This window comes from Anomaloglossus baeobatrachus, chromosome 6 (assembly GCF_048569485.1).
Source record: "Anomaloglossus baeobatrachus isolate aAnoBae1 chromosome 6, aAnoBae1.hap1, whole genome shotgun sequence".
NCBI classification, from domain to species: domain Eukaryota; kingdom Metazoa; phylum Chordata; class Amphibia; order Anura; family Aromobatidae; genus Anomaloglossus; species Anomaloglossus baeobatrachus.
Window position 1 is genome coordinate 81230532 of NC_134358.1, and position 27275 is coordinate 81257806.

General features: G+C 53.0%; 1 protein-coding gene across 1 annotated transcript in view; it reads left to right on the top strand.

The window, feature by feature from the left end:
• Positions 1-27275, top strand: part of MTDH (metadherin) — a 161209-nt gene that overhangs the window by 29587 nt on the left and 104347 nt on the right. The window contains exons 5-6 of the mRNA XM_075353065.1: positions 24730-24945; positions 25056-25142. Coding sequence (XP_075209180.1) covers positions 24730-24945; positions 25056-25142 — 303 coding nt within the window. The remainder of the gene's footprint in view (positions 1-24729; positions 24946-25055; positions 25143-27275) is intronic.

Sequence of the window (27275 nt, forward strand, 5' to 3'; positions counted from 1 at the left end):
AACTACTGAGGTAGTCCTTTTGACTACTTTGCACTATGTATTTCTATATAGGTGTCACGAGTCCAGTAGTTCTAGTGTTAAGGGTGCAGCCGCTTGTCACAGCTCAGGCCTCTGTCTTGTACTTCAGAATTCACTTGAAGTTTAGTATTTTAAGGGTTTCAGGAAATTTGGTTAGTATTGAACATGATGTACAGACGGAGGAATGTACTTCAGTGGGAAGTGCTGGTCAGGGGCGGAGGATCACAGTGTATGTATACCCGAAACCAGCAGGTCACGTGGAGGCTTCTGCATAATGTTGTACCTCTGTTACCTTATATTCTGTTTTTCTTCATCGTTCCTTATGGGAGACCCAGACCATGGGTGTATAGCTTCTGCCTCCGGAGGACACACAAAGTACTACACTCAAACGTGTAGCTCCTCCCTCCTAGCATATACACCCCCTGGTAGCCAGTCCTAGCCAGTTTCAATGCTTTGTGTTCAGGAGGTCACACACACACACATGCATTCTCTGATTTTTGATTTTTGATTTCAAAGATTTGGAAGAAAAGCGGGTCCAATCTGGACTCCCGGCATGTCCCTTCTCACCCCACTGTGTCGGCAGTGCTGTTAAGGTTGACTTTACAAGGCTGGAGCCTTCACATGCCACGCTCCTTCACCATCCCCTGGGGCTCTGGCTTGAAGTGGGAGCCATCACGGTTCTCACTGCTTTGCAGGAGACCGGTCTCCATCCGCAGCCCTTTTTCAGGATCCTGCCGGACGGAGCGTTTAACCCCCCCCCCCCAGGGACCTGGCACCTGCGTCTCAAAAGCTAAGTATTGAGACGTTTTTACCACAGAAAGTGGTCTTTCCAGGGGTCCCTTGTACTTTATTTATTGGGGGGAGTGTGTTATATGACTTTGGTAACATTTCCGGCCGGTTCTCCAGTTTTCACTGGAGAACCGCGCCGATGGTGCCTGCACGCTGGCCGCATGTTTAAATCTAGGCCCCGGCTTTGCCTGAGGCCTAGTTTCGGTTTCACTCCCCCTGCATGTCAGTCATGCAGAGGGACAGTGTGGCTCCGCCCAGCGGCTCTTCAGCACAGGGAACGGACACTCCTCACTGAGGAAAGATTCCCTCCCCTGTATACCTCATTTGCCCGCTCTCAGAGTAGGCCCCGCCCCCTCTCCTCGCTCCGGTCGCCATTTTCTCAGCGTTCTCAATGTCTGCATAGGCACAGAGATACCACATTGTGACAAATGGAGGCCTGGGCTGGGGGACTGGAGGGCACAGAAATGTATGTTAAACAGTCTGGCAAGCCACAACCTCCAGTTGTGCAGCTGCTTTTATTCTCTGTTTATATACTCTGCTGGGGGTCATTCTGGACAGAGCCCCCATTTCTGCAGCATGTCTCACATCAGAGCAATATATAAGAATAAGGCTGCACATCAAACTTAGATAATGGTATAATGCCTCAAGCATATGGAAAAATATTGGAATATACAATGAAAAATGCTACTTGCTAATTTGAACATGTGAATAATGAATTGCATACCTGCTATGAATATTAGGAAAAAGGAGATATTTAGCAATCGCATTGATCAATGTAACTGAGCCCCAAAACCTCGTCAAGGTATATCTCTATATTGGGGTCCCTAGCTCTGTGACCCTAACTGTGTGTCATCTCATTGCAATTAAAAACTGCTATGGGTGGAGAGGGGTAAATAAGGACTTTCTTATATAGGAGATGGAAAAAACATGGCCGAAAGGGGCGGAGCTGTGTTCACATTCAGAAAAAAAACTACATATAACTGAATAGGATGACTGAAGTGAGCACTAATATATATATATGAGTGCAAGCCAATATAGTATGTATTTTTGGCTTGCACTCATATATATATATTAGTGCTCACTTCAGTCATCCTATTCAGTTATATGTAGTTTTTTTCTGAATGTGAACACAGCTCCGCCCCTTTCGGCCATGTTTTTTCCATCTCCTATATAAGAAAGTCCTTATTTACCCCTCTCCACCCATAGCAGTTTTTAATTGCAATGAGATGACACACAGTTAGGGTCACAGAGCTAGGGACCCCAATATAGAGATATACCTTGACGAGGTTTTGGGGCTCAGTTACATTGATCAATGCGATTGCTAAATATCTCCTTTTTCCTAATATTCATAGCAGGTATGCAATTCATTATTCACATGTTCAAATTAGCAAGTAGCATTTTTCATTGTATATTCCAATATTTTTCCATATGCTTGAGGCATTATACCATTATCTAAGTTTGATGTGCAGCCTTATTCTTATATATAGTATGTATTTTTGGCTTGCACTCATATATATATATTAGTGCTCACTTCAGTCATCCTATTCAGTCACATCAGAGCAAGGCTGCAAGGCTGTTCTTAATACGCACTGCATGTAGACTCGTACTGCCTGTACTGAGCACATAAACACAGTGGTCCCTCAGCCTGGAGGCTCGTCAGTGGTCCCTCCAGCTGCTCCGGTGATGCTGAGCATGCATTAGCCCCCTTCTCAGGGCGCTTCGGCTGCTACGGCTCGCTCAGCAAAGCTCTCAGAGGACTCTTCATCTCAGACCCCGTCCTCCTAAAATGGAGACGCAGGGTCCCCTGTCCTTCCCCGTCCCGCAGCTCTGATTCACGAGCTGACTCACTGGACGAGGAGGATGTCTTTACTGGGGGCTCGGACGCTACTTAATGTACCATTGATCTGTCCGAAGGTGATGCAGATGCTAATGATTTGATTGCGTCCATTATATTTGTACTGGACCTCAATCCGCCTGTATCAGGGGAGTATCCCCCTCTGGCAGAAAGGCATCAGTATACCTTAAGAGAACAAGGAGTGTGTTCCTTAACCACTCCAGTTTTCAGCCCACTGTGACCAAGCCCAGAGACTGTCCTGACAGACGCTCCCAAAGCGTGGTTCTGATGACTGTTTCCCCCTTCCACCAGAGGTGGTCAAGGAGTGGGCTCATTCACCAAGGGTGGTCCCTCCGGTGTCTAGTATTTCAGCCCGGATAGTTGTATCAGTGGCTGACGGCACCTCTCTAAGGTTCCCACTGTACATTAATTCTGTACTGGACCTCAATCCGCCAGTATCAGAGGAGCAACCCTCTCTGGCAAAAAGGCACCAGTTTACCTTGCCAAAGAGAACAAGGAGTGTGTTCCTTAACCACTCCAGTTTTCAGGCCACTGTGACCAAGCCCAGGGTCTGCTCTGGCAAACGCTTCCCAAAGCGTGGTTCTGATGACAGTTTTCCCCTTCCACCAGAGGTGGTCAAGGAGTGGGCTCATTCACCAAAGGTGGTCTCTCCGGTGTTTAGACTCTCAGCCCGGACGTTGTATCAGTGGCTGATGGCTCCTCACTTACGGCTTTGCTGTCCGCCAGGTTGTCCTTCTGGCCAAATCTGTATGGAGGCGGCAGAGGCCTCGTTCTCCCCAGCTTTTGCAGCAGTGCGGCTTTCAAAGCCATCTCTGCTTCTCTAGAGGAGATGCATTCCCTCACAGGGACTCTTTGCCCGAAATGGTTGCCTTAACTTCCAGACTTCAGTCTTTTCATCCTATGCCATGTCTGCCATGCTGGAGACTCTCACCGCACTGCGGTGGCCTCGGCTAATTTCCTCGCTATCCGCAGGCTCCTGTGGCTTCGGAAGTGGAAGGCGGATGCTTCTAAAAAAGTTCCTTGCTGGGCTCCCTTTTGCTGGGACCAGACTATTCGGGAACAACTGGATGAAATTATTAAGGAAGCTCTTGGCGGGAAGAATTTCTTCCATGCCACAAACCTAAACCAGGAAACCTGTCCAGGGCAGGAATCAGTCGAGGTTTCGTTCTTTTTGTTCCTCCATCTGATCGTTCTCTAAGCCCTCGGCCTCGTCCACTGGCTCAGCCAAGGATCGTAAACCCAAATGGCGCACGAGAAGACCGCAGGAGATGCTGCCACTAAGTCAGCCTCCTCCTGGCTATCTGGCCACGCCAGCAACGTCCTTGGTCGGTGGCAGGCTCTCCCACTTTGGCGACGTATGGTTTTAACACGTCTCCGATCAGTGGGTGCGAGATACCATCTCCCACGGCTACAGGATAGAATTTCTATCCAGCCCGCCAAACAGATTTTTTCTGTCAACTCCCCCCTGCTCCAAGGCCGCCGCCTTCTCACAGGCTGTGGCATTCTTGCAGGCCACTGGAGTAATTGTACCGGTTCCCGACTGGGAACGGTTCTGAGATTTCTGCTTAAATCTATTCCTAGTACCCGAGGAGGGCGGTGCCTTCCGACCTGGATCTCAAGCTTCTCAAGCATGTTCAGGTGCGGCAGTTTCGCATAGAGTCTCTGCGATCAATCAATGACCCAAGGAGATTCCCTAGCATCCATCGACATCAGAGATGCCGGTCTGCATGTGCCAATCGCATTTTCACACCAGCGTTGCCTACGTTTTTCAATCAGAGTGGTCCAATTCGTGGCTCTTCCCTTGAGGTTAGCCACGGCCCCTCGACTATTCTCAAGGTCGGGGCAGCTGTGATTGCGGTCCTGCAACTCTAGGGGTTGGCAGTGATCCTTTTGTCCTGGACAGCCTTCTAGTCTGGGCTTCATCCAGTGCACACTGTTAGCGGAGTGCCTCGCTCACTCTCGCCACTCTAACCAATTCGGGTGGTTTGTCATTCTGTCCAAGTCCACTCTGACTTCGACCCAGAAGTTTACATACTCAGGGACGCAATTCGAGACTCTGTCGGCACTTGTGAAGCTGCCCTTAGTCAAACAGCAGTCCCTCCGCTGGCGGTCGACGTCATTCCATCAGGCACCTAATACAGGTGCTGGATCAGATGGTGGTGTCAATGGAAGCGATTCCCTTGCCCAGTTCCATCTGCGTCCTCTGCGGCTGGATATTTTCCGCTGTTGGAACAAGCGGACTTCCTCCTTCCACGGGGCGGTGGCTTCGCCACAGACCAGGGGCTCGTTTCAGTGGTGGCTTCGTCCCCTCTGTCTCAGGGACGCTCCTTCCTGGCTCCGTCCCGGGTGATCCTCACCAAGATGCTAGTCTATCCGGCTGGGGAGCAGTATCTCTCCACCATGGAGCGCAGGGCACTTGGACTCTGTCCGAATCAGCCCTCTGGATCAATGTGCTGGGAATCAGAGCTGTGTTTCTAGCTCCCTAAGCCTTTCACCATCTGTTGGCGGCCAGGCACATTCGAGTCCAGTCAGACAACGCTACAGCGTTTGCCTACATCAACCTCCAGGGCGGGACACTCAGCCGCCTGGCAATGTTGGAGGTTCATCTCATTCTTCAGTGGACGGAGGACTCCTAGTCCACCATATCCACAGCCCACATCCCAGACGTGGAAAACTGGGAGGCAGATTATCTCAGCCGTCAAACCGTGGCTCCACGATCCTCAGGTTTTTGCGGCAGACGCACTGGTTCAAGTTTGGTCCCAGCTTCGTCTGTCTTACGTGTTTCACCCTCTAGTTCTTGCCCAGAGTCCTGCGCAAGATCAGAAAGGAGGGCCGTCGGGTCATTCTCATTACTCCAGACTGACCCAGGCAAGCTTGGTACCCTGACCTGCTCCGTCTGTCCGTAGAGGTGCCATAGCATCTCCCGGACTGTCCAGACCTTCTCTCACGAGGTCCGTCCTTCCGCCAGAACCTGCGGCTCTCAGATTGACGGCGTGGCGTTTGAGTCATGGATCTTGACGGCTTCTGGTATCCCTCCTGAAGTCATCTCCACTATGACTCGAGCTCGGAAGTATCCTTTGGCCTTTTGGCCTTGCCGACCCTCCTGTCCCTTCTACAGTCCGGTCTGCAGCTAGGACTATCCCTCAATTCCCTTAAGGGACAGGTCTCGGCTCTGTCAGTGTTGTGCCAGCGGCGTATCGCCCGGCTGGCCCAGGTGCGCTCCTTCATGCAGGGCGCATCTCACATCATTCCGCCTTACCGGCGGCCCATGGAGCCCTGGGACCTTAATTCGGTCCTCACGGATTCCGAAAACCCCCCTTTCTTCGGCGCTCCATTGGGAGACCCAGACGATTGGGGTGTATAGTACTGCCTCCGGAGGCCACACAAAGCATTACACTAAAAAGTGTAAGGCCCCTCCCCTTCTGGCTATACACCCCCAGTGGGACCACTGGCTCACCAGTTTTCTGCTTTGTGCGAAGGAGGTCAGACATCCACGCATAGCTCCACTGTTTAGTCAGCAGCAGCTGCTGACTATGTCGGATGGAAGAAAAGAGGGCCCATACTAGGGCCCCCAGCATGCTCCCTTCTCACCCCACTTTTGTCGGGTGTTTGTTAAGGTTGAGGTACCCATTGCGGGTACGGAGGCTGGAGCCCACATGCTGTTTTCCTTCCCCATCCCCCCTCAGGGCTCTGGGCGAAGTGGGATCTTACAGGTCTCCAGGCACTGAGACCGGGCTCCATCCACAGACCCAGAGAACCTGCTGGATATGGAGCTGAGTATCGTCAGGGACAGGGCCCTGCTACATTAAGGTACTCTGTGTCCCCGGGCAAGCGCGCACACACACACCAGCATTGCTGGGAGTGTTAGTGCGCCGGGGGTAACAGCGCGGTGCGCTCGTGCTATTATTCACTGCAGCTTAGCTGAGTGAATTTATGTATTGGGAACTGCCGCGCCGGCCGCTGCTGGGTGTTTTTTACATTGTGGCGCGGCTGGGACTTGTGGTGCGCTGGGGACTTCCGCGCTGGCCGTGCACATGGACGGCCGCGCTTATTACTCGAGTCCCCGGCTTTGCGGCCTAGTTTTCGTTTCGTTCCCGCCTCCAGCCCTGCCAGTCAGGGGAGAGGCGGGACGCTGTACAGACAGTCAGCGCCGAGGGCTGGAGTCTGCTTTGCATTCTCCAGCCCCCTTCACTGGACACAGTGGGACGCCAGTTTCCCGCTCTTGTCTGGGGCACGCCCACGGCCCGCCCCTCGTCACACGAGCTGGAGAAGGACGCCGGCAGCCATTCCTGCACGCAGTCCGAGCTGGGGAACGGAGACATGCTCTGGGCAACACAACACAGGGCTCTGGCGACCACACACCCGCGTTATAGGCGGGCGGTAAGCAGCACCTGAAGTGCCGACCCCACTAAATACCGAAGTGTCCATTTGTATTTTATGCTTGTATGCTATACACTGCACTGTAGGTCGCTATCTTTGGCTATATGCCCTCCTAGATGGCGAGATAACAGCAGCAAAAAAGCAAGGGTGCTAAGGCACAGGTTTTCTAGGCTGCTTGTATTGCATGTGCTGAAGTGTTCATTTGTACTTATGCTTGTATGCTATACATTGCACTGTACGGTCGCTAGTCTGGGCTATATTCTCCTAGATGGCTGGACAACAGCAGCAAAAAAGCAAGGGTGCCAAGGCACAGGCTTTCTATGCTGCTTGTATTGCATGTGCTGAAGTGTTTATGCTTGTATGCTATACATTGCATAGATGGCTTGAATACAGCAGCAAAGAAGCAACACCGGCTTCCTATGCTGTTTTTTCCTGCATGTGATACTGTTCCACCGGCAGGTTCCACTGACCCCCATTGTGTGCAATGCTCCCCTGTAGCACTGGGTCAGCCGGGGTCTCTACTAGAGGTGGCCAAAGGAACCACCTGTGAACCCTGTCCAGGGACAGGGACGGAGTTGCAGTTTCGGCTGATAGATTGTCATGGGATAGAGACTTTGCAGTCCAGACAGGCCATGGGCAATCTTGATTAATGCTCCCTGGCCACCCTCATTTGGAACGTAATCAGTGCTCCGGGGGGGTCCCAGACATTCCAGGGTGAAGGCTCTGACACGGACGGCAGTCCCAGACAGCCTAAGCTAGCTCGCTGGGTGCGGCACTCGGCTTCATCACTGGTCAAGGTCCCAGCAGGAGGACTCTCTGTATGATGAGGCAGACGTAGCTGATCAGGGCTTTGGTCCTGACACCGCTCTCAATCCGGATACACCGGAGGGTGACGCCATAGTGAATGATCTTATAGCGTCCATCAATGGAATGTTGGATATTTCTCCCTCAGCTCCCCCAGTGGAGGAGTCAGCTTCACAGCAGGAGAAATCCTTTTTCAGTACTCATGCGTATATTGAGTATTTTTCTGGCCACGCTGACTTCAGAGAAGCAGTTCAGAAACACCACGCTTACCAGATAAGCGTTTTCTCCACACGTATTAAGGATACACGTTATCCCTTTCCCCTGACGTGGTAAAGCGCTAGACCCAGGGTCCAAAGGTGGATCCCCCAATCTCCAGGCTTGCGGCTAGATCCATAGTTGCAGTGGAGATGGGACTTCACTTAAAGATGCCATTGACAGACAGATGGACCTCTGGTTGAAATCTGTCTGTGAAGCTATCAGCGTGTCGGTTGCTCCGGCATTCGCAGCCGTATGGGCACTCTAACCTATTTCAGCTGGACTTGCGCAGCTGGTCTTGAGCACATGTACATCTGTGCCGCAGGTGGTGTCCTTAGCCTCGCAATGTCTGCATTGCGACTTACCCTAGTAATGCTGTCCTGGGGGGACAGTCGAGGTTGGTCCTTCCCAGGCTCGGGCAGGTCCCAATCGTCCTCGTCCAAAAGGGCTCAAAAGGCTCAGAGGGGCTCAGATTCCGGCCGGGCTCAATCACGCCCAAGGAAGGCAGCCGGAGGAACCGCTACCAAGGCGGTCTCCTCATGACTTTCAGCTCTCTCTCTCCGCATCCGCGGTTGGTGGCAGAATCTCCCGCTTGGCGACATTTAGCTGCCACAGGTCACAGACCGGTGGGTGAGAGACATTGTGTCTCACGTGTACAGGATAGAGCTCTGTTCTCGTCCTCCGACTCGATTCTTCAGAACTTCCCCCCCCCTCCCCCCACCGAGCCGATGCTCTTCTGCAGGCAGAAGGAGTGGTAATCCCTGTTCCTCTTCAGGAACACGACACGGTTTTTTCCTCCAATCTGATTGGGGTGCCAAAAAAGGGTGGCTCTTTCCGTTCTGTTCTGGACCTAAAACTGCTCACCAAGCACGTGAAGGCCAGGCGGTTCCGGATGTAACCCTCCGCTCCGTCATTGCCTCAATGTCTCAAGGAGATTTCCTAGCATCAATGGATATCAGGATGCTTATCTCCACGTGCCGATTGCTCCAGAGCACCAGCGTTTGCTACGTTTCGTTATTGAAGACGAGCATCTTCAGTGCGTAGCCCTGCCCTTCGGTCTGGCGACAGCCCTACGGGTTTTCACCAAGTTCAGGGCAGCAGTGGGAGCAGTCCTGCACTCTCAGGGTCACTCTGTGATCCTTACTGGGACGATCCACTTGTCAAGGCACCCTCTCAAGAGGCATGCCAACACAGCCTGAATGGGGCGCTGGAGACTCTCCAGAGTTTCGGGTGGATCATCAACTTTTCAAGGTTACATCGGGCACCGACCCAATCGCTGACATATCTGGGCATGGAGTTTCACACTCCCTCAGCGATAGTGAAGTTTCCGCTGGACAAGCAGCGTTCACTACAGACGGGGGTGCAGTCTCTCCTTCAAGGCCAGTCACACCCCTTAAGACGCCTCATACAGAGGCAGTCACTTTCGCGCAGTTTCATCTGCGTTCACTTCAATGGGACATGCTTTGCCAATGGGTTGGGGAGTCGACGTCCCTAGACAGGAACGTTTCCCTTCTCAGACGGTCAAGGACTCTCTTCAGAGGAGTCCATCCTTCAGATCAATGTTCTGGAAATCTGGGCAGTGTATCTTGCCCTGCAAGCCTTCCAGCAGTGGCTGGAAGGAAAACATCCGAATTCAGTCGGACAATTCCACAGCGGTGGCAGACATCGCCCACCAAGGCGGAACACGCATCGCCAAGCCTACCAGGCAATCCGGCGGATTCTGACGTGGGTGGGGGACAGAGCATCCACCATATCCGCAGTGCACATCCCGGGCGTAGAAAATTGGGAAGCAGACTTCCTCAGTCGCCTGGGCATGGACGCAGGGGAATGTTCTCTGCACCCAGAAGGGTGTCAGGAAATCTGTAGCCGCTGGGGGATGCCGGACGTCGACCTAATGGCGTCTCGGCACAACAACAAGGTCCCGATTTTCATGGCGCGGTCTCACGAGCAAAGAGCTCTGGCGGCAGGCGCCCTAGTTCAGGATTGGTCGCAGTTCCAGCTACCTATGTGTTTCTACCTCTGGCACTGTTGCCCAGAGTGCTACACAAGCTCAGCTCCGCTTGCCGCCGCGCCATCCTCGTCGTCCCAGACTGGCCGAGGAGGTCGTGGTTCCCGGATCTGTGGCATCTCACGGTCGGCCAACCGTGGGCACTCTTAGACCGGCCAGACTTACTGTCCCAAGGGCCGTTTTTTCCACTGAATTCTACGGCCCTGATCCTGACTGTATGGCCATAGAGTCCGAGATCCTAGCGTCTTCAGGATTATCTCAAGACGTCATTGCCACCATGAGACGGGCTAGGAAGCCCACGTCTGCCAAGATCTACCACTAGACGTGGAAGTTATTCTTATCTTGGTGCCCTGCTTCGGGAGTGTCTCCCTGGCCATTTGCATTGTCTCCTTTTTCCTCCCTTCCTGCATCTGGATGGGGAAAAGGTTTGTCGCTCGGCTCCCTTAAAGGACAAGTCGCAGCGCTGTCGGTATTCTTTCAGAAGCGCCTAGTACGACTTCCTCAGGTACGCACGTTCCTGCAGGGGGGTTATCACATTGTCCCTCCGTACAAGAGGCCGTTAGACCCATGGGATCTGCACAGGGTATTAATTGCTCTCCAGGAGCCGCCCTTCGAGCCTCTGAGGGATGTTTTCACTTTCTCGACTTTCACAGAAAGTGGCCTTTCTGGTAGCGGTCACGTCTCTTCGGAGAGTGTCCGAACTTGCAGCGCGGTCATCCAAAGCTCCCTTCCTGGTGTTCACCAAGATAAGGTAGTGCTGCTTTCGATCCCAGAGTTTCTCCCTAAGGTGGTATTCCCTTTTTATCACAATCAGGATATCTCCTTACCTTCCTTTTATCCATTTCATCGATATGTAATGGCTTTGCATTGTTGGATCTGGTGTAGAGCACCCAGAATCTACATTCCCGCATGGCGCCCCTGCGCCGCTCGGATGCACTCTTTGTCCTTGTCACTGGTCAGCGCAAGGGATCGCAGGCTGCAAAATCCACCCTGGCTCGATGGATCAAGGAACCAATTCTTGAAGCCTACCGTTCTGCGGGGCTTCCGGTTCCATCAGGGCTGAAGGCCCATTCTACCAGAGCCGTGGGTGCGTCCTGGGCATTACGACACCAGGCTACGGCTCAACAGGTGTGCCAGGCAGCTACCTGGTCGTGTCTGCACACTTTCACCAAACATTATCAGGTGCATACCTATGCTTCGGCGGACGCCAGCCTAGGTAGAAGAGTCCTGCAGGCGGCAGTTGCCTCCCCGTAGGGGAGGGCTGTCTTTGCAGCTCTAACAGGAGGTATTTCTTTACCCACCCAGGGACAGCTTTTGGACGTCCCAATCGTCTGGGTCTCCCAATGGAGCGCCGAAGAAGAAGGGAATTTTGTTACTTACCGTAAATTCCTTTTCTTCTAGCTCCTATTGGGAGACCCAGCACCCGCCCTGTTGTCCTTCGGGATTTTTGGGTGTTTTTCGGGTACACATGTTGTTCATGTTGAATGGTTTTCAGTTCTCCGATGTTACTTCGGAGTGAATTTGTTTAAACCAGTTATTGGCTTTCCTCCTTCTTGCTTTTGCACTAAAACTGGTGAGCCAGTGGTCCCACTGGGGGTGTATAGCCAGAAGGGGAGGGGCCTTACACTTTTTAGTGTAATGCTTTGTGTGGCCTCCGGAGGCAGTACTATACACCCCAATCGTCTGGGTCTCCCAATAGGAGCTAGAAGAAAAGGAATTTACGGTAAGTAACAAAATTCCCTTCTTCTTTGGCGCTCCATTGGGAGACCCAGACAATTGGGTGTATAGCTACTGCCTCCGGAGGCCACACAAAGCATTACACTTAAAAGTGTAAGGCCCCTCCCCTTCTGCCTATACACCCCCCGTGGGATCACGGGTTCCTCAGTTTTCAAGCTTTGTGCGAAGGAGGTCAGACATCCACGCATAGCTCCACTGTTTAGTCAGCAGCAGCTGCTGACTATGTCGGATGGAAGAAAAGAGGGCCCATACTTGGGCCCCCAGCATGCTCCCTTCTCACCCCACTTTGTGTCGGCGGTGTTTGTTAAGGTTGAGGTACCCATTGCGGGTACAGAGGCTGGAGCCCACATGCTGCATCCTTCCCCATCCCCCTTTGGGCTCTGGGTGAAGTGGGATTTACCGGTCTCCAGGCACAGAGACCGTGCTCCGTCCACAGCCCCTGGGGAATCTGCTGGATATGGAGCGGAGTATCGTCAGGGACAGGGCCCTGCTACGCCAAGGTACTCTGTGTCCCCGTACAGACCGCGCACACACTGCAGCATTGCTGGGTGTGTTAGTGCGCCGGGGACAATAGCGCTGCTGCGCTTGTGCCACACTTCCACAGCTTGCTAAGGGAGTTAGTGTGTGGGGAACTGCCGCGCCGGCCCCTGCTGACAGTTTTTACTGCGACGCGGCTGGGACTTGTGGTGCGCCGGGGACTTCCGCGCTGGCCGTGCATATTTGTCGGCCGCGCTTTTTACTAGAGTCCCCGGCTTTTGCGGCCTAGTTCCGTTTCGTTCCCGCCCCCAGGCCTGCCAGTCAGGGGAAGGGCGGGACGCTATACAGAAAGTCAGCGCCGAGGGCTGGAGTCTGCTTTACATACTCCAGCCCTCACATTGAGCACAGTGGGAAGCCAGTTTCCCGCACTTTGTCTGAGGCACGCCCACGGTCCGCCCCTCTTCACAGAACGCCGGCAGCCATTCCTGTGTGCAGGCTGAGCTGGAAAGGGGAGACAAGTTCTGGGAGACCCAGGCACGGGATTCTGGCGACTACACACCCGCTTTTAGCGGGCGGTAAGCGGCACCTCCGGTGCTGACCCCACTAGTGACGAAGTGTTCAATTGTATTTTTATGCTTGCATGCTATACATTGCACTAAACGGTCGCTGGTGATTCTTGGCTATATACCCTCCTGGATTGCTCTGTGGAGAATACAGCATGTCGTCCGCAAAAAACAGGGGTGCCAAGGCACAGGCTTTTTATGCTGCTTGCACCGCTTGTGAGGCTGTTCTACCGGCAGGTTCCACTGACCCCCATTGTGTGCAGTGTTCGGTCCCTGTGCCCCCTGCTCGGCCGGGGCCTCTGCTGGAGGTGTCCCAGAGAGATCCACCTGTGAATACTGTCCAGGTGACGGGGACAGAGTTTGCAATTTTTGCGGATAGATTATCTGTGACTATGTCTCAGATTCTAGAAACTTTGCAGTCTAGACCAGTAACTCAGACCATGGGCACTGTTGATTCATTGCTCCCTGGCCCCCCTCAGTTGGAACAGCTCCGGGGGTGTCCCACGCATCCCAGGGTGATGGCTCTGACACGGACGACAGTCCCAGACAGCCTAAGCGAGCTCGCTATGAGCGGCCCTCTAAATCATCTCACTGGTCAGGGTCTCAGCAGGAGGATTCTCTGTGTGATGAGCCGGAGGTAGCTGATCAGGATTCTGATCCTGAGACCGCTCTCAATCTGGATACTCCTGATGGTGACGCCATAGTGAACGATCTTATCGCGTCCATCAATAAAATGTTGGATATTTCTCCCCCAGCTCCTCAAGTGGAGGAGTCAGCTTCACAGCAGGAGAAATTCCATTTCAGGTATCCCAAGCGTAAATTAAGTACTTTTCTGGACCATTCTGACTTTAGAGAGTCAGTCCAGAAACACCACGCTTATCCAGATAAGCGTTTCTCCAAACGGCTTAAGGATACACGTTATCCCTTTCCTCCTGACGTGGTCAAGAGCTGGACCCAGTGTCCCAAGGTGGATCCCCCTATCTCCAGGCTTGCGGCTAGATCCATAGTTGCAGTGGAGGATGGGGCTGCACTTAAAGATGCCACTGACAGACAGATGGAGCTCTGGTTGAAATCCATCTATGAAGCTATCGGCGCGTCGTTTGCTCCTGCATTCGCAGCCGTATGGGCACTCCAAGCTATTTCAGCTGGTCTTGCACAGATTGACACGGTCACACGTACATCTGTTCCGCAGGTGGCATCCTTAACCTCTCAAATGTCTGCATTTGCGTCTTACGCGATTAATGCTGTCCTGGACTCTACGAGCCGTACGGCAGTGGCATCTGCCAACTCCGTGGTTTTACGCAGAGCCTTGTGGTTAAGGGAATGGAAAGCAGATTCTGCTTCCAAAAAATGTTTAACCAGTTTGCCATTTTCTGGTGACCGGCTGTTTGGTGAGCGCTTGGATGAAATCATTAAACAGTCCAAGGGTAAGGATTCATCCTTACCTCAGCCCAGACAAAACAAACCCCAACAGAGGAGGGGACAGTCGGGGTTTCGGTCCTTTCGAGGCTCGGGCAGGTCCCAATTCTCCTCGTCCAAAAGGACTCAAAAGGATCAGAGGAGTTCAGATTCTTGGCGGGCTCAGTCACGCCCAAAAAAGACAGCCGGAAGACCCGCTACCAAGGCGGCTTCCTCATGACTTCCGGCCTCCTCCCTCCGCATCCTCGGTCGGTGGCAGGCTCTCCCGCTTTGGCGACATTTGGCTGCCACAGGTCCAAGACCGTTGGGTGCGAGACATTCTGTCTCACGGGTACAGGATAGAGTTCAGTTCTCGTCCTCCAACTCGATTCTTCAGAACGTCTCCGCCTCCCGACCGAGCCGATGCTCTCCTGCAGGCGGTGTGCACTCTAAAGGCGGAAGGAGTGGTGATCCCTGTTCCTCTTCAAGAGCAAGGTCACGGTTTTTACTCCAATTTGTTTGTGGTACCAAAAAAGGACGGATCTTTCCGTCCCGTTCTGGACCTAAAACTTCTCAACAACCACGTGAGAACCAGACGGTTCCGGATGGAATCCCTCCGATCCGTCATCGCCGCAATGTCTCAAGGAGATTTCCTAGCATCAATAGACATCAAGGATGCTTATCTCCACGTACCGATTGCTCCAGAGCATCAGCGTTTTCTACGCTTCGTTATAGGAGACGAACACCTTCAGTTCGTAGCCCTGCCTTTTGGTCTGGCGACAGCCCCACGGGTCTTCACCAAAGTCATGGCAGCTGTAGTTGCAGTCCTACACTCTCAGGGACACTCCGTGATCCCTTACTTAGACGATCTGCTGGTCAAGGCGCCTTCTCAAGAGGCATGCCAACACAGCCTGAACGTGGCGCTGGAGACCCTCCAGGGTTTCGGGTGGATCATCAACTTTCCCAAGTCAAATCTAACCCCGACCCAGTCGATAACATATCTTGGCATGGAGTTTCATACTCTCTCAGCGATAGTGAAGCTTCCGCTTGTCAAACAGCGTTCATTGCAGACAGGGGTGCAATCTCTCCTTCAAGGCCAGTCACACCCCTTGAGACGCCTCATGCACTTCCTAGGGAAGATGGTGGCAGCAATAGAGGCAGTCCCTTTCGCGCAGTTTCATCTGCGTCCACTACAATGGGACATTCTCCGCCAATGGGACGGGAGGTCGAAGTCCCTCGACAGCAACGTCTCTCTCTCTCAGGCGGCCAAGGATTCTCTTCGATGGTGGCTGCTTCCCACCTCATTGTCGAAAGGGAAATCCTTCCTACCCCCATCCTGGGCGGTAGTGACGACAGATGCGAGTCTGTCAGGGTGGGGAGCAGTCTTTCTCCACCACAGGGCTCAAGGTACGTGGACTCAGCAAGAGTCCACTCTTCAGATCAACGTTCTGGAGATCAGAGCAGTGTATCTTGCCCTACAAGCCTTCCAGCAGTGGCTGGAAGGCAAGCAGATCCGTATTCAGTCGGACAACTCCACAGCGGTGGCATACATCAACCACCAAGGAGGAACTCTCAGTCGGCAAGCCTTCCAGGAAGTCCGGCGGATTCTGACGTGGGTGGAAGACACGGCTTCCACCATATCCGCAGTTCACATCCCAGGCGTGGACAACTGGGAAGCAGACTTCCTCAGTCGCCAGGGTATGGACGCAGGGGAATGGTCTCTTCACCCGGACGTGTTTCAGGAGATCTGTCGCCGCTGGGGGATGCCGGACGTCGACCTAATGGCGTCTCGGCACAACAACAAGGTCCCAGTTTTCATGGCACGGTCTCACGATCACCGAGCTCTGGCGGCAGACGCCTTAGTTCAAGATTGGTCGCAGTTCCGGCTTCCTTATGTGTTTCCACCTCTGGTTCTGTTGCCCAGAGTGCTGCGCAAGATCAGGTCCGACTGCCGCCGCGCCATCCTCGTCGCTCCAGACTGGCCAAGGAGGTTGTGGTACCCGGATCTGTGGCACCTCGCGGTAGGCCAACCGTGGGCACTACCAGACCGACCAGACTTGCTGTCTCAAGGGCCGTTTTTCCATCAGAATTCTGCGGCCCTGAACCTGACTGTGTGGCCATTGAGTCCTGGATCCTAGCGGGTTCAGGATTGTCTCAAGAGGTCATTGCCACCATGAGACAGGCCAGAAAACCTACCTCCGCCAAGATATACCACAGGACGTGGAAAATATTCTTGTCTTGGTGCTCTGCTCAGGGAGTCTCTCCCTGGCCATTTAGATTGCCTACTTTTCTTTCCTTCCTGCAATCCGGGTTGGAAAAAGGTTTGTCGCTCAGCTCCCTCAAGGGGCAAGTCTCAGCGCTATCTGTATTTTTTCAGAAGCGCCTAGCACGACTTCCTCAGGTACGCACGTTCCTGCAAGGGGTCTGTCATATCGTCCCTCCTTACAAGCGGCCGTTAGAGCCCTGGGATCTGAACAGGGTTCTAATTGTTCTTCAGAAGCCGCCTTTCGAGCCTATGAGGGATGTTTCCCTTTCTCGCCTTTCACAGAAAGTGGCCTTTCTAGTAGCGGTCACGTCTCTCCGGAGAGTGTCCGAGCTAGCAGCGCTGTCATGCAAATCTCCCTTCCTGGTGATTCACCAGGACAAGGTGGTTTTGCGCCCTATTCCGGAGTTTCTCCCTAAGGTGGTATCCCCGTTTCATCTTAATCAGGATATCTCCTTGCCTTCCTTGTGCCCTCATCCAGTTCATCAATGTGAAAAGGATTTGCATTTGTTGGATCTCGTGAGAGCGCTCAGGATCTACATTTCCCGCACGGCGCCCCTGCGCCGCTCGGATGCACTCTTTGTCCTTGTCGCTGGTCAGCGCAAAGGGTCGCAAGCTTCCAAATCCACCCTGGCTCGGTGGATCAAGGAACCAATTCTTGAAGCCTACCGTTCTGCTGGGCTTCCGGTTCCCTCAGGGCTGAAGGCCCATTCTACCAGAGCCGTGGGTGCGTCCTGGGCATTACGACACCAGGCTACGGCTCAGCAGGTGTGCCAGGCGGCTACCTGGTAGAGTCTGCACACTTTTACCAAACACTATCAAGTGCATACCTACGCTTCGGCGGACGCCAGCCTAGGTAGACAAGTCCTTCAGGCGGCGACTGCCCACCTGTAGGGTAGGGCTGTTTTACGGTCCTATCACGAGGGGTTATTATACCCACCCAGGGACTGCTTTTGGACGTCCCAATTGTCTGGGTCTCCCAATGGAGCGCCAAAGAAGAAGGGAATTTTGTTTACTTACCGTAAATTCCTTTTCTTCTAGCTCCAATTGGGAGACCCAGCACCCGCCCTGTTTGCTTAGGGATTTTTGTTTTTTCGGGTACACATGTTGTTCATGTTGAATGGTTTCGGTTCTCCGATGTTCCTTCGGATTGAATTTGTTCTTAAACCAGTTATTGGCTTTCCTCCTTCTTGCTTGGCACTAAAACTGAGGAACCCGTGATCCCACGGGGGGTGTATAGGCAGAAGGGGAGGGGCCTTACACTTTTAAGTGTAATGCTTTGTGTGGCCTCCGGAGGCAGTAGCTATACACCCAATTGTCTGGGTCTCCCAATTGGAGCTAGAAGAAAAGGAATTTACGGTAAGTAAACAAAATTCCCTTCTTTGAGCCTCTTAGGGAGGTCTCTTTGTTTAGTCTTTCACAGAAAGTGGTCTTTCTAGTGGCCATAACTTCCCTCAAGAGAGTCTCTGTTTTGGCTGCACTCTCTTCGGAGTCCTCCCTTCATCAAGACAAGGTGGTTCTCCGTCCGACTCAGGACTTTCTCCCTAAGGTGGTTGCTGTTTCCACCTTAACCGGGGCATTTTCCCTGCCTTCCTTTTGTCCGGCTCCTGTTCATCGCTTTGAAAGGGCGTTGCATACTCTGGATCTGGTGCGGGCGCTCCGGATCTATGTGTCTCGCACCGCTGTTCTTAGGCGGTGCACCTCTCTTTTGTGCTGACCGCTGGTCAGCGTAAGGGCCTTTCGGCTTTTAAGCCGACCCTGGCTCGTTGGTTTAGGTCGGCCATTTCCGATACCTACCAGTGTACTCAAGTGCCTCTCCCGCTGGGGATCAAGGCACACTTGACCAGAGCTGTCGGTGCCTCTTAGGCTTTCAGGCCCAGGCTACGGCTCAGCAGGTCTGTCAGACTGCCACTTGGACTAGTCTGCATACCTTTTCGAAGCACTACCAAGTGCATGCTCTTGCTTCGGCAGATGCGAGCTTGGGCAGACGCATCCTTCAGGCGGCTGTCGCCCATTTGTGAAGTTAGGTTTCGCCTACTTCTCAGTTTTTCTGTTTATTCCCACCCATGGACTGCTTTAGAACGTCCCATGGTCTGGATCTCCCATAAGGAACGATGAAGAAAAAGAGAATTTCTTTGTCGCTCCATTGGGAGACCCAGACAATTGGGTGTATAGCTTATGCCTCCGGAGGTCACACAAAGCATTACACTTAAAAGTGTAAACCCCTCCCCTCTGCCTATACACCCCCCCGTGCATCACGGGCTCCTCAGTTTTATTGCTTTGTGGAAGGAGGCACACATCCACGCAAGCTCCACATTTTAGTCAGCAGCAGCTGCTGACTATATCGGATGGAAGAAAAGTGGGCCCATACAGGGCCCCCAGCATGCTCCCTTCTCACCCCACTCGGGTCGGCGGTGCTGTTAAGGTTTAGGTACCCATTGTGGGTACATAGGCAGGAGCCACATGCTGTTTTCCTTCCCCATCCCTTAGGGGCTCTGGGTGAAGTGGGATCCTGACCGGTCACCAGGCGCTGGGACCGCGCTCCCTCCGCAGCCCCTGGGGGAATCTGCTGGACAGGAGCCGGGTATTATCAGGGACAAGGCCCTGCGACTCTGAGGTACTCTGTGTCCCCTTGGGGACGGCGCATAGTGCGCCTGGGTAATAGACACTGCAGCAGCTGCTGGGTGTGTTAGTGCGCCAAGACTACCGCGCTGTCCGCGCTTGTTTGCCGGCCGCGCTTATAACTTTAGTCCCCGGCTTTTGCGGCCTAGTGCCGCATATTCCCGCCCCCGGGCCTGCCAGTCAGGGGTAAGGGCGGGACGCTGCACTGGACGTCAGCACTGAGGGCAGGAGCATACTTTGAATTCTCCTCCCCCCTCACTGAGCACCGTGGGGCACCAGATTCCCGCACTTTTACAGGCACGCCCACGGCCCCCTCCTCCTCTCTGAACGCCGGCAGCCATTGCTACAAGACGCTGGAGAACTTCAGAGGGGAGACAACTGAGCTCCACAGCTCTGGGAGGCCCAGGCAGGGATCTGGTGGTCACACAACCGCTGGGAGCGGTCGGTAAGCAGCACCTGTTACTAGGTGCTGGTCCCCCTGGGTGCCGAATTGTATATTTATATGCTTATAGTGTATACATTTACTCTGTACGGCCTCACTGTTAGCGTTTGGCTATATACCCTCACTGATTATTCTAAGAGGAGAAACAGCATGTCGTCTGCAAAAAGCAAGGGTACCAAAGCACAGACTTACTTTGCAACCTGTACCTCATGTGCGGCAATGCTCCCTGCAGGTTCCACCTACCCTCATTGTGTGCAATGCTCGGCCCCTGTGACACTCACTCAGCCGGAGTCTCAGCCACTGGTGGGACCCCCGGCCCAGGTGGAACCTCCGGCCCCCACTGTCCAGGTGACAGGGACAGAGTTTGCAGTATTTGCTGACAAACTTTCTGAGTCTATGGATAGATGGTCTGCTAGGATACTGGAAGCTTTGCAGTCCAGACCTGTAACACAGGCCCCGGGCACTGTTGATTCATTGCCCCCATGCCCCCCTCGGTCGGAGCAGCAAAGAGCTCCTGGGTTAACTCATAGGTCCCACGGGGAGGACTCCGACACGGACCGCAGTCCCAGACCGACGAAGCGGGCTCGCTGTGAGATTCCCTCGACTTCATCTCACTGTTCAGGTTCTCAGCATGAGGACTCTCTGGAGGATGAAGCAGATGCGGCACATCAGGACTCTGATCCTGACGCCGCGCTCAACCTTGATACGCCTGAAGGGGACGCCATAGTAAATGACCTTATAGCGTCTATCAATCAGGTGTTAGATCTTTCTCCTCCACCCCTTCCGATTGAGGAGCCAGCTTCTCAGCAGGAGAAATTTCATTTTAGGTTTCCCAAACGTACACGGAGTGCGTTTCTTCATCACTCCGACTTCAAAGACGCAGTCCAGAAGCACCGAGCTTTTCCGGATAAGCGCTTTACTAAGCGACTTCATGACACACGTTATCCCTTCCCCCCCTGACGTAGTCAAGGGTTGGGCCCAGTGTCCCAAGGTGGATCCTCCAGTCTCTAGACTGGCGGCCAGATCCATAGTTGCAGTGGCAGATGGTGCATCACTCAAGGATGCCACTGACAGGCACATCAAGGATGCTTATCTCCACGTGCCGATTGCACCAGAGCATCAGCGCTTCCTGCGTTTCGCCATCGGGGACGAACACCTTCAGTTCGTGGCACTGCCTTTCGGCCTGGCAACAGCCCCACGGGTCTTCACCAAGGTCATGGCAACAGTGGTTGCAGTCCTACACTCTCAGGGACACTCAGTGATCCCTTACTTGGACGATCTTCTTGTCAAGGCCCCCTCTCGGGTGGCATGTCAACACAGCCTGAACATTGCTCTGGAGACACTCCAGAGGTTCGGGTGGATCATCAATTTCCCAAAGTCAAAACTGACACCGACACAATCGCTGACATATCTCGGGATGGAGTTTCACACTCTCCCAGCGATAGTGAAACTTCCGCTGGACAAACAACGATCACTACAGACAGGGGTGCGATCTCTCCTCCGAGCCCAGTCGCACCCCTTGAGACGCCTCATGCACTTCCTAGGGAAGATGGTGGCAGCAATGGAGGCAGTTCCATTTGCACAGTTTCATCTGCGTCCTCTTCAATGGGACATTCTCCGCAAATGGGACAGGAAATCGACGTCCCTCGACAGGAACGTCTCCCTTTCTCGGGCAGCCAGGGCATCCCTTCAGTGGTGGCTTCTTCCCACTTCCTTATCGAAGGGAAAATCATTCCTGCCCCCATCCTGGGCTGTGGTCACGACGGACGCGAGTCTGTCAGGGTGGGGAGCGGTCTTCTTCCACCACAGGGCTCAGGGAACCTGGACTCCGACAGAGTCCTCCCTTCAGATCAATGTTCTGGAGATAAGGGCAGTGTATCTAGCCCTAAAGGCGTTCCATCGGTGGCTGGAGGGCAGACAGATCCGCATACAGTCGGACAACGCCACGGCGGTCGCGTACATCAACCACCAGGGAGGCACACGCAGTCGGCAAGCCTTCCAGGAAGTTCGGCGGATTCTGCTGTGGGTGGATCATCAATTTCCCAAAGTCAAAACTGACACCGACACAATCGCTGACATATCTCGGGATGGAGTTTCACACTCTCCCAGCGATAGTGAAACTTCCGCTGGACAAACAACGATCACTACAGACAGGGGTGCGATCTCTCCTCCGAGCCCAGTTGCACCCCTTGAGACGCCTCATGCACTTCCTAGGGAAGATGGTGGCAGCAATGGAGGCAGTTCCTTTCGCGCAGTTTCACCTGCGTCCTCTTCAATGGGACATCCTACGCAAATGGGACAGGATACCGACGTCCCTAGACAGGAACGTCTCCCTCTCTCAGGCAACCAAAGCTTCCCTTCGGTGGTGGCTTCTTCCCACCTCATTATCGAAGGGGAAATCCTTCCTGCCCCCATCCTGGGCTGTGGTCACGACGGACGCGAGTCTGTCAGGGTGGGGAGCGGTCTTCCTCCACCACAGGGCTCAGGGTACCTGGACTCAGCCAGAGTCCTCCCTTCAGATCAATGTTCTGGAGATAAGGGCAGTGTATCTAGCCCTGAAGGCGTTCCAGCCGTGGCTGGAAGGCAGGCAGATCCGAATTCAGTCGGACAACGCCACGGCGGTGGCATACATCATCCACCAAGGCGGCACGCGCAGTCGGCAAGCCTTCCAGGAAGTTCGGCGGATTCTGCTGTGGGTGGAAGCCACAGCCTCCACCATCTCCGCAGTACACATCCCGGGCGTGGAAAACTGGGAAGCGGACTTTCTCAGTCGCCAGGGCATGGACGCAGGGGAATGGTCTCTTCACCCGGACGTGTTTCAAGAGATCTGTTGCCGCTGGGGGAAGCCGGACGTCGACCTAATGGCGTCCCGGCACAACAACAAGGTCCCGGCATTCATGGCACGGTCTCAAGATCACAGAGCTCTGGCGGCAGACGCCTTAGTTCAGGATTGGTCGCAGTTTCGACTGCCTTATGTCTTTCCTCCTCTGGCACTGCTGCCCAGAGTGTTACGCAAGATCAGGTCCGACTGCCGCCGCGCCCTCCTCGTCGCCCCAGACTGGCCAAGGAGGTCGTGGTACCCGGATCTGTGGCATCTCACGGTAGGTCAACCGTGGGCACTACCAGACCGACCAGACTTGCTGTCTCAAGGGCCATTTTTCCATCTGAATTCTGCGGCCCTCAACCTGACTGTGTGGCCATTGAGTCCTGGATCCTAGCGTCTTCAGGGTTATCTCAAGAGGTCATTGCCACTATGAGACAGGCCAGGAAACCAACGTCAGCCAAGATCTACCACAGGACGTGGAGGATCTTCTTATCCTGGTGCTCTGATCACGGTTTTATTCCATGGCCATTTGCCTTGCCCACTTTTCTGTCTTTCCTTCAATCCGGAATGGAAAAGGGGCTGTCTCTCGGCTCTCTTAAGGGACAAGTCTCGGCGCTCTCTGTATTTTTTCAAAAGCGCCTAGCAAGGCTTCCGCAAGTACGCACGTTCCTGCAGGGGGTTTGCCACATAGTCCCCCCTTACAAGCGCCCGCTAGAACCCTGGGATCTGAACAGGGTGCTAATGGCTCTTCAGAAACCACCTTTCGAGCCAATGAGAGATATTTCTCTTTCTCGCCTCTCGCAGAAGGTGGTCTTCCTAGTGGCAGTCACATCACTTCGCAGAGTGTCTGAGCTAGCTGCACTGTCATGCAAAGCTCCCTTCTTGGTGTTTCACCAGGACAAGGTGGTTCTGCGTCCGGTTCCGGAATTTCTCCCTAAGGTGGTATCCCCTTTTCATCTCAATCAGGATATCTCCTTACCTTCTTTTTGTCCTCATCCAGTTCACCAATGTGAAAAGGATTTGCACTTGTTAGATCTTGTGAGAGCACTCCGGCTCTACATTTCTCGTACGGCGCCCCTGCGCCGCTCGGATGCGCTCTTTGTCCTTGTCGCTGGCCAGCGTAAAGGGTCGCAGGCTTCCAAGTCAACCTTGGCTCGGTGGATCAAGGAACCAATTCTTGAAGCCTACCGTTCTTCTGGCCTTCCGGTTCCTTCAGGACTGAAAGCCCATTCTACCAGAGCCGTGGGTGCGTCCTGGGCATTGCGGCACCAGGCTACGGCTCAGCAGGTGTGTCAGGCGGCTACCTGGTCGAGTCTGCACACTTTCACGAAGCACTATCAGGTGCATACCTACGCTTCGGCAGATGCCAGCTTAGGTAGGCGAGTCCTCCAGGCGGCGGTTGCTCACCTGTAGGAAGGGGCCGTCTTTCGGCTCTATTACCGGGGTATTCTTTACCCACCCAGGGACTGCTTTTGGACGTCCCAATTGTCTGGGTCTCCCAATGGAGCGACAAAGAAGAAGGGAATTTTGTTTACTTACCGTAAATTCCTTTTCTTCTAGCTCCAATTGGGAGACCCAGCACCCGCCCCTGTTCCCTTCGGGCTGTTGTTCTTTTGTGTACACATGTTGTTCATGTTGAATTGTTCTTTGGTTCATGGTTTAAGTTCTCCGAACATCCTTCGGATTGAATTTACCTTAGACCAATTTATAAGTTTCCTCCTTCCTGCTTTTGCACCAAAACTGAGGAGCCCGTGATGCACGGGGGGGTGTATAGGCAGAGGGGAGGGGTTTACACTTTTAAGTGTAATGCTTTGTGTGACCTCCGGAGGCATAAGCTATACACCCAATTGTCTGGGTCTCCCAATTGGAGCTAGAAGAAAAGGAATTTACGGTAAGTAAACAAAATTCCCTTCTTTGTTACTTACTGTAAATTCTTTTTCTTATAGTTCCGACATGGGAGACCCAGCACCCTCCCTGTTGCCTGTTGGCAGGTTTCTTGTTCCGTGTGTTATCACCGGCTGTTGTTGTAGACAGAGGTTCCGGTTGTTCCGGGTTTTGCTCTGTCTCTACTTGTGGGTGGATGTCCTCCTTCAGTTTTTGCTCTAAACTGGCTAGGACTGGCTACCAGGGGGTGTATATGCTAGGAGGGAGGAGCTACACGTTTGAGTGTAGTACTTTGTGTGTCCTCCGGAGGCAGAAGCTATACACCCATGGTCTGGGTCTCCCATGTCGGAACTATAAGAAAAAGAATTTACGGTAAGTAACAAAATTCTCTTTATTTGTGCATTTACCAGGCCCAAGCGAAGCCTCTGCTCTAAATGGAAGCAGCTGGAATGAGAAGCCTACAAAAGTGATTCCCGCCCAGATAATTGAAGAAAAATGGGTGCACGCTACCAACCCAGCGGGCAAGAAAAAAGCCGAGCCCTGTACCTGGAACCAGGATGCCGTAGACTCTAATGGGAAGGATTGGAGCGCACCATGGAGCGAACGTTCAATCTTCCCGGGAATAGGTAAGCTGGGCTGTCTGTGTATACCAATGTAATGTCACTGTCATCTGTGAACGGTTTTGCACTATAAGTGTATCTATATGGTAACTGAACTTCTTTAATCTCTGTGTCAGCCACATGGTCCAACGTGGAGTCAAGGCTGAATTCATCAGAAAAGAGGCCTCCGTTTTCCACCATTGGATTAAACAATGCGGTTTCTGGTAGGTCTGTCTTACTTTTCGAAGTGTGTGTGTGTTTATATAATTACACAGAGATTGTTTTTGTTTTTTTTGTTTTTTTTTCAAATCCGTATATAGATATAGGAATAAAAATAATTATTATTAGTAATAATAGTAGTAATAATAGCAGTGTTGTTGTTAATTACTAGTACTATGATTATTACTAGTACTATTATTAAGGGTACTTTCACACTTGCGTTATTTTCCTTCCGTTACAATCCGCCCTTTTGGGAAACAGCGGAATCCGTTAACGGATTCCGCTGTTTCCCATAGACTTGTATGGTTGACGGATTGTACCAAAAGGACCTGCGTTGCTTCCGCTGGGCGACGCTCCGTTGCTTCCGCCCAGCGGGAGCAACGCAGCATGTAACGTTATTTTGAGCAGCGGAATCCTCTGGATTTCACTGCGCATGCTCTTTTTTTTTTTTTTTTTTTTTTTTTTAAATCAAACTTTATTTTGGCTCGCGGTGGCCGAACGTTCAGCTGAGCGCCCGGCCGTCGGCAAGCGACAGCGCTCAGCTGAATGACCGGCCACCAGCATGCCCGGCCGCCGGCAAGTCACAGCGCTCAGCTGAGCGCCCGCCCGCCGGCATGCCCGGGCGCCGGCAAGTGACAGCGATCAGCTGATCACCCGGCGGCCGGCTGCAGGGAGCGATCAGCTGATCACCCGGCGGCCGGCTGCAGGGAGCGATCAGCTGATCACCCGGCGGCCGGGAGCGATCAGCTGATCACCCGGCAGCCGGCTGCAGGGAGCGATCAGCTGATCACCCGGCAGCCGGGAGCGATCAGCTGATCACCCGGCGGGCGGGAGCGATCAGCTGATCACCCGGCGGGCGGGAGCGATCAGCTGATCACCCGGCGGCCGGCTACTGGGAGCAATCAGCTGATCACCCAGCGGCCGGCTGCAGGGAACGATCAGCTGATCACCCGGCGGCCGGGAGCGATCAGCTGATCACCCGGCAGCCGGCTGCAGGGAGCGATCAGCTGATCACCCGGCAGCCGGGAGCGATCAGCTGATCACCCGGCGGGCGGGAGCGATCAGCTGATCACCCGGCGGCCGGCTACTGGGAGCAATCAGCTGATCACCCAGCGGCCGGCTGCAGGGAACGATCAGCTGATCGTTCACTATAGTCTGCCGCTGGTAAAACCGGGAAAAAAAAAAAAAAAAATCAAAACGAATTGCGTTGTTTTGCAGCATCCGTTGCATCCGTTGTGTCACTATATGCAACACATCCGTTGCATCCGTTACACAACGCAATGCAACGGATACCGTTCAACGCAAGTGTGAAAGTAGCCTTATACTGTTAGTATTATTACTAGTATTATTACTAGTACTATGATTATTACTAGTACTATTATTACTAGCACTATTAGTAATATTAGTAATTAGTACTATTAGTAATATAATTATTAGTAATATTATTCATACTATTATTAGTAATATTATTTTGTACTAATGTATAATAGAATTACAAATTAATATGAAAAAATAAAACTCCTTCAGAGAGATAATTGAGTGAACAATCACTCGGCTGCAGATTGGTTACCCAGCAGTGTATGTAATGCAGGATATGGCATATACTCTATCATCTGTGTCTTTATGTAGTACGGTCAGCGGCACTGAAAATACATTTGTGTAACATTTTTATTAGCTGCGAGTGTCTTCAGCACAGGTATCCGGATGGAGCTACAGTTGTCTGTCCTGTCTATCACTGTCTTGTTGAGAGTAGTGATGAACGAGCACTACCATGCTCCGTACTCGGGGCGTGACTAGAGAACCTCAGTATAATGCAAGTCAATGGGGAACTCTTCTGTAAAAATGCTTGCGTTCCCTATTGACTTCCATTATACTCAGTACGAGTCGCGCCAGTGCATATGCCTGACGTTCCATGCAAACAAGGGACACAAGTCTCCGTTTCCAGCTGTCGGACTTCCACTGATATAGTAGTTTTCTTCAGCGCTCTATTGGGAGACCCAGACGATTGGGGTATAGCTACTGCCCTCTGGAGGCCACACAAAGCACTACACTAAAAGTGCAAGGCCCCTCCCTCTCTGGCTATACCCCCCCGTGGTATCACGGGTACTCCAGTTTTAGCTTTGTGTGCGAAGGAGGTC